The sequence below is a fragment of the Geospiza fortis genome, unplaced genomic scaffold (assembly GCF_000277835.1).
Source record: "Geospiza fortis unplaced genomic scaffold, GeoFor_1.0 scaffold201, whole genome shotgun sequence".
NCBI lineage: Eukaryota > Metazoa > Chordata > Aves > Passeriformes > Thraupidae > Geospiza > Geospiza fortis.
The window spans coordinates 896056-904334 of NW_005054440.1; the positions used below are offsets into that span (position 1 = coordinate 896056).

At 33.5% G+C, this 8279-nt stretch overlaps 1 protein-coding gene across 1 annotated transcript in view; it reads left to right on the forward strand.

Moving 5' to 3' along the window:
- Positions 1 to 8279, forward strand: part of AP3B1 (adaptor related protein complex 3 subunit beta 1) — a 139670-nt gene that overhangs the window by 54557 nt on the left and 76834 nt on the right. Inside the window, exon 13 of the mRNA XM_031062180.1 lies at positions 1622 to 1731. Within this exon, the coding sequence (XP_030918040.1) occupies positions 1622 to 1731 (110 nt within the window). The remainder of the gene's footprint in view (positions 1 to 1621; positions 1732 to 8279) is intronic.

Here is an 8279-nt window from a genome sequence, read left to right on the forward strand (position 1 = left end):
TAATTTACTTTTTATAATCCTTTAGATGCGATTTAGACTGTTTCAAAATTCTTGTGTTCATTTATCATTGAAGTAAACCTCACAGAGTATGACTATGCCAGTCCTTATTCTGATACAAATGCATTTTGATTTTGTTTGTATTTTTTTCCCAGTATCTAGACTTTTGTAAAATAACCATATTAGTCTAAAATTGTTCACAATTGTGATTAACAAATTCTGGTTTATTTTCTTTAAGTTTGCTCCCACAGATAGCATGAAAGTAGTTCCTATGATGAAATCTCATCTGCTGCAGTTGATATTACCATAGTCGGTTTTACATTGTCAATAAGTGTTTATAATAATAACTTCAGGTGCACTCATTTTTTTGAGTTCGGTTTTATTTTTCTTAACTGTTCAGTGTTTCACAAAATACTGAATGACGGAAGTTGCCATTCCAATGTTCCCCACTATAAATAGTCCAGACTGTAATTTTCAAGTTTCAAGAAGTGGCTTCCTATTTTAATATCTGGCAAAATACAGTGTAAATTAAATTGATCTGTAGGATTGTGCAAGACCTTGAGATGTTAACCTTGCTTCAAGAAGTTAGTCTAGAAAAATGACAGATGTCATGTCAAATAAAAGATGACACAAAAAGCTACAAGCTAAAATCTAAGCATTTCAGAGGCAAATGACATAATGATATGCTCAGAGCTCTTGGAAGGCCTTTCTCCATAAAGAAGTTTGCCTTCTCAAAAAAACCCGAAACAACAAGGAAACCCCACAACCCCCCAAAATTTAGACATCTCTGCCCCATACTGTTCTACTGAAACTTGAGCATGCTTGATTGCTGAATGAATGGTCCATGTGTCAGATTAACTCAGACAGAAATGCAGGAGTACCTCTGTTTAGCAAATGGTGGTTAGATTTCTTCATATTTCCTTACATGAGTTTACTCTTCCATGGAAGCTTGCCTCTGCTCGTGTGGGGTCTTTTTAGCTTCAAAAATGATACATTTCATACAAGTTGATCAGGCTGTGAATGTTACTTGTTGCAGTAGTTAAGCGCTCCAGTGCATGACTTTGGCGTGAATCTTACAATAGCTTGCTATTTAGAAGCTTCATTTGAATGTACTAGAGATTAGGTTACAGACCTGAGAGAAACGTTTATATGCAGAAACATTCTTTGCATTTAGAAAAAATGCAAAGGAGATGTTTAGATATTTCTCTAGCGTATGAATGAGCTGTTACTTTTAATGCAAGCATTTTTATTCTCATTGCAGACTGCAAATTACTTTTGAATATGCATAATTTTAATGAAAATCAGACTTTTTTTCCACTTGTTCCTCAATTTTATAGGAAAAATCTGAATTGCAGCTTCACTCAAAAACAGTTTCATACAGTATATACTAGGTTGGTAATTTTACATTTAGAATGTTTGTGTCCTCTTTTTGCTGGTAACGTGATTCAGGAAGCTGAACTTATATTACTTAGTAGAACGGTTTACCTCTTTCTTACCAAATTAATATAACTCAGTTCTGCAAAGCATATTTGGAAAGCTTTTCCATCTTTTACAATCAATTATTTATGGGTTTTTCTTTTGCATAAATGCTTTTAAAATTAATAATTTGTTTTGTCTAAAACAGAAATTGTAGTTGCTGAAAGTGTTGTTGTCATTAAGAAACTGCTGCAAACTCAGCCGGCACACCACGGTGAAATTATTAAGCATATGGCCAAACTCTTGGATAACATTACAGTGAGTATTTGTTCATACACTCTTATTTGCCTTGTCAACTGATAATGAGATTTTTATCTCCTTTGAATTTGTGCTGTAAATGGAAGTAGGTATATTAGAGAAATGCAATTTTTTTTTTTAACATAAAATATTTCTTTTCATGATCTTAGTGGAAAGGAAGTAGAAGCTATCAGATGGCTCCAATTTGTGCCTTAGGTCTAGGAAGCTATTTTTAAAGAGATCCATGGAAATGCTGAGTATTGCTAGTACTATTACTCCAGGATGAATAGCAAGTTTAGAATGTGGAGTGGGTAAATTGAAATGAAAATCATGAGTTTACTTAAGGATTATTCACCAGTTGTCTTCGTGATCTGGAGAGGAGTTTGGAAGTTTTATTTCAAACCTTTTTCCCCAAATTACGTGACTTTTCCATGGTATCAGACATGCTGCTCTGAGTGCGTTGCAGTGTCTTGAAGTTGCATTTTTATTTTCTGAGTATTTGAGATTCTCCACTATTTAACATTAAAATTTGAATTATTCCCCATTAACTGTCTTTAGACTTAATTGACCTTTAGGTATGCAAGTACTTAGCTCCCAGATTCTCCTCACAGGCCCAGTAATTGATAAAACATTTAGTGATCTGTCCTAAATTAGAGTGTAGGTATGACATCTAGTACCTATCTATTATATCCTTAAACCAAAAGTGTCAGATTTTGATCTGTCAACAATTATTTTTCTGTTGAGAACTGTTTAATTTCATAAAATTACGTATTTAACTGTTGATTTTCACAAAATTACATATGTTTTGATAATGGAGCAGTTTCTAAATCAGTGAACCTTCATTTCTCCATAGTTGAATTCAGCAAAGTTTGGCGTATTAAAAGAAAAAGAAAGATGGTATTCTTGGTTCATACTTACTGAAAAATTAAATAAATCTTTGTCTGCTAAGACCTGATGATCAGTTTGTAACCAATATAAAGAAAATAAATTTTACTGAATTGTTCATATCAAAATAAGATACTGTTGATAATTACATATCAAAGTAAGTAATACCTCATGTATAATAATCACCTGTATTTTCAGAAAATTTGTGCAATATTTTGATGGGATATTACAATTTCAAAAACAATGTTTTGCCACTTCACTAAATGAGTTTGGCATCGTATTTCCACATACTCTGCAAGAGAAGATAGTTGCTTCTCTAAATATACTGTTTAAAACTTAGAAGAGTTTTGTAGCTATTTTATACAACTAGTACTTTCAAGTAAATACTCAAAGTTTTGTGGAAAAGAAAATCCTTTTTTAAGTCAGATAATGAGGATGGAGAGAAGACATGCTGTACTTAAACTACTTTAACATTCTCAGGTTTTACAATATGAGGTTATACAAAATATCAGAAAACATTAAGTGGTAGTAGAACAGTCTGTGGGGTAGAGCAGTCATTGGAATAAAGTAAAAATCAAAATCTGATTCTGAATCCGGCTTTTATTCAAGAACAAAGAAGTAGTGGTCAAGAATTGGAGTCATGTAGTCATGAACCTACAAGGAACTGTAGGTTCTCCAGAGTGATTTTTTGGCATCTTTCTATGACATTTTAAATTATAACTTCAACACACTTACCCTTTTTGGTGTGCTCAAGACTTTGAATTAAAGAATATATTTTGAAGAAGTTCATAATTATAATTTGATTGCTGTATCATTTTTCTGGCTGCCCTTAAAATGCCTGAAAATGAATATATTCCTTCACAGAATGATTTGGGTTGGGAGGAAACTGTAAAGATCATCTGGTCCAAACCCTTAACTCCTTACTTCTGTAAAGGATAAATTATACATTTCAGAATGATTATTTAATTACTGGGGGTGTTAGTTTGAGATGTCACTACTTAATATAGTATTACTGGAATTCCTGACATCTGCACTTGTACTTTAAACACTGATCTTACTATGGCAAAAGTGGTTGTGAGTTGGCATAACACAATTGCCTTGTGTTTTGTCTGGATTTTGTCAAGGATTCCTGACCATTATTACACTGACAAATGATACACATACTTACATGCGTACACACATATGTACATACTTACTTTTCACAGGGCTTTTTGGAATTCTGGTTGGTTTTGGTTTTTTTCCTTGGCCTCTTTTCTGTTGTTGTAAAGTATTAGGACTGAAACATAAAGGACCTAACCTATAGCTCTATACAGGAGTATACCCCTGTTTTTAGGGGACTCTTGCATTTGGATGTAGGAAAAGCAATCAAATGTGGGCTTGAATGGACTGGAAACTGAAAGATAAGGGAATGTAAACAAAGAAATTATTTGTTGCTTTTTAGAGTTGAAATTAATTTAGTACTAGGTATTACACATATGAAAACATGAAGAGGAAATTGTTAACAGAATTAAATACTATTAAATCAAAGAGCCCATATGGAAAAAAGAAGCTCTTTGATTGTTCTGTCATGTTTAAGTCAATGGTAAACAGCCACTAAAATAAGCAAAATTGTTTTAAACTCAGTGGAATAGAATTTTGAATTTGTGCCTGATATTTTCTCATTGATACTGTTATAAATTTCACTTGTGCTAGCTTGAGATTGTGATTGGCAATGTTGAGGTGCCTGAATATCTTTCACAGCAATGTTTTTTTCAGGTCATTTACTTTACTGAAATTTACTTGTTCTTGTTCTCATCTTCTTCATCCACAGAAGCCATTTAGAAGGGGGTGGGATATAGAATATATAGAAGATAACAATTTTACCTTGTAAAATAATTAAATAATAAGCTAAATATTAAGACCATATATGAAAAATAGTAAGACCAACTATAAGAAATATTAGGAAGTTCACCTAAAAATGCTGAACTCTTGTAGATCTATGTCTCTAAATTATGATAAAGACTAGGTCCATTTCAGTTTGTCCTTAGATTATTTCTTACATATCTGAAAATAGTGGTTATTTTGGTTCCTTTACTTTTGTGCGTTTTCATTTGTATCTTAAACCTTTATCCCAGGTGTGCCCAGGCAAAGATCTATGAGGTCTATTTTGTGTGTGATACTTGCTGAGTTCTTAGAGCTGTGCATAGTACAGCGTGATCTAGCTGTGTTCCAGCCTCCTTTCCTCACACCCTTCAAAAGCTGTAATGCAGAAGTACGTGTCTGATGGTGTCCTAAAGGGATTTAACAAGAGAATAATTGGATCTCTTTAAACTTCCATTTTTAAAAATCATAAAAACATTTCCATTTAGCTGTCTATGTGTTAATAGCATTGTCATGCTTTGCAATTTATTGACTTGCGAAACTGTGAGCCAGAGATTGGAGTAGTGCTCAGTTGTATTAGGTGTGCACTCTGAGGTAGGCCAAATTAATTTAGTGTGTACAGCTTTTATAGTGACAGAAGTTTAGAAAACCTGCTTATGGGAAGGAGCCATTTAAAGAAGGGTCAGTTCAAAACCTGATTTATGAGTTTTATCTCCAGCAGCAGCAAAATCTGATGCTTTAGGGGAAGGGTTTTAATGCTAAGAGAAGTTCATTGTGGTGCACCTCCAATATATGTTCTGGATTTCCAATTACTGGAAGCTTCTGCTTACTGTCCACATCATCATGCTTACTAATCTAAAAATTCCAATCTCTCCTCATATTCCATGTCTCTGATCAACTATTCCCCCCTCTCTTTGCCTTTTCCTGATGTGTGGGTTTTAAAGTAGGGTGACCAGAAGTGTACCCAGTAGTCAGATATGCTGGACAAATCTTATGCAATGACATAGTGATACTGCTTGTTTTGTGCTTTTTATCTCACTTTCCTGGTGTTGCCTGCCTTTTAACTTCTGCAGAACACTGACTTAACTCTACAACTCTCTGAAATTGTTCATGATTCCAAGATGTATTTTTCCTTAGAAATACCTTGGGAATTCATCAGTATGTGTAGAGTATGTTTTTGCATTCTCTTCTTAATGTTCCAAGGCCAGTCGTCTCCAAATTTTTTTCTGCCTTTCATTTTTTAGAAAAAATATTTATTATGGTACACTGTATTTAGTAAGGACTACTATCTGGGTGATGGGAATCTTTACTTCCAGTGTGACTTTTCTCTTACAGTACTACTAAGGCAGGTTTTTTTCTTTTGATAGTTGGTGAGTTCTTACATTCTTGTTTTTCATTACAGACTTATTCCTAGTCCTTCTAGAATATGAACAAGAACATTAAGGAAGTCCAAAGGGTTTTCTTATCTAGAGATGAGGAGGAATACTTCTTGATTGGATGAGGCATTCCAAATATAGAGCAAAAATAAGATAGTGATGTGTAATTTTTAAGAGCTTAATATGCGAGGAAAATCAGGTCACTTATGGATGCAATTAAGTGTTATTATTTACTGTTTTGGATTGGGATTAATATTACAAGACTGGTGGATTTGTAGTTTTTAACACTGCTCTGTTCACACAGATAACAAACTTGACTTCCTAGTCTTGCATAAATACTGCTCATAGTTCTCTTTCTGATATGGCTTCACAGAACAGGGAGCTTGCTTTCTTTAATTTAGTTCTCCTTTCTTGTGGGGTAGGGAAGGTATCACAAACTATGATATCCATATCTTTGTGTGTATTTCAGTTCTGCAAGCTTCAGATCCTAGCCACATTCTTTTACCTTCTTACTTTAACAAATAATTTTTAAACTTTTGTATTAGTAATAATTTAGCAAACAATTCTCATAATTTGACAATTTTTTTACTGACTCTGATATCTATGTGGTTTTTTTTTAATTTGAGAGGAATATGTGGCCACTGGGACATTGTGTCCAGGGACACTGAACTTGAAGTAAATATTCTGCTTGAATAAAACACAATTTTTTTAAAAAAAATTGTACACTGTGTAAGAGGTGCAGTCACCAGTAAAAATTCTGTTTTAAAGGAATTTTATATGTAGAGGTTCAAAGAATAGATGAGTCCTTGAAAACGAAAAATTAATACTTCTCTTTTGCTCCTATTCTTTCCTGTGTACCTTTTCTTCTTGCTGTCAGTCTGACATTTAAAATCAACTTTATCCCTCTTTCCATTTCTGATTCCAAGTAAAATTTTAAAAAATTGCTAGCATACAAATTCTCTCCTGGATGCAGAAAATTGGGCTTCATTTGCAATTTGAGTATCTCTCATTTTGTGACAGATGGGAATAACCAAAACTGCTGATTTTAAGTTGTACTTTACCCTTGTGTTTTGTGTGAATATATTGAGAGCTGAACTCCCTTTCAATAGTTTTTCAATTGTGCTGCTTAGAGCAATTTGTAAAGTCCTTTTGGTATCTTTCTCTAATTGCTGTAAGTAACCAGAGTCTTGGTTTGAGGGGAGTGTCTGGCTGGTTTTTTTGTTTTTCTTTTGTAACCATTTATTTATTTTCCTTGAGACAGGTAATGGGTTGAAATGGCAATAGAAACTGCCTCCTGGTACTAAAGGCTTAAAAAGTGCACTTAACCACTTGCTCGGGCCATATGGAATAAAACATCAGGCAAAGTAATTTACAATCCTGTTTGCCTTTGAGGATAATGCAGAGCAGGGCTGAATAATAAAAGTATTATTTCCTGCATTTTTGTCAATTCAAGGTCCCTACTTAAGCTACACTGGAAAAGGTAGTGAAGGTCTAGAAGGGGCTTCATTTCTTGTTTGCTGTTTTGAGTACCCTGGAAACAACAGCTGTAGGATCATGTACTTGATATTACATGGTTGAGAACTGGAAGGCTTAAACAGGGAAAAAGAAGTCTGAAAATATTGTGTGATTTTGACCTCAAATGAATCCAGTGACACAGAAACATTGGGTTCATCAGTTCGACATACACTTTTCATTAAAATGGCTTCTGCTCAGGGTTTGATTCAAAAAGTCTCTAATTGGTATTGATTCTTGTGGCACAAAATTGTGTTTAATATATATGCAGTATTTACATAGTAAGCTGACCACCTGGTTAAAAGGCAGATTCTCACAAGAAATTTCTGTCTTCCATTGTCACTATTTTTCAAATGAGGTTTTGTTTAGTCTAATTATTTGCCATTGTAAAACTAGTTTATTACTCTAATAAATTTATTTTACAAACTAGAAAAAAGACTTGAAGAGTAAAACACTGTGCTTAAATGCACACTGTTTAAATATATTTAAATACATTTAATTGTGGTGTTAAAGTGTAGTCCTGTGCTTGACTAGGAAGATACAAGAATGATACTTGCATGTCATTATTAATGCTGTTACTGAAATTGGTCTGCTCTGTGAGCTCTGCTTTATAAAAAGACAACAATATGAAAAAGAATGTTTCTGATAGGCTGCTGCCCAAACTATGATCTTTGGTGATCTCTTGTAGAATTTTAGTATTTAACACGTCTGTAATAAAATATTTTAGAAAAATAAATCTAGCATAACTGAAATCTGAAGTTGCCTATATATTCTTATTTAGAGGTATCTATCTGTACAGTAGGCAACTTGAACTGCTCCAATACTGGAAAATCTAATGTACCACTCAATTACTATTCTTTAGCCCAATTTAAAATAATAGATTGGGTGTGAGGTCTTAATGCAGTGTAACCTTTGGAACATTAGAAATAACCTCTT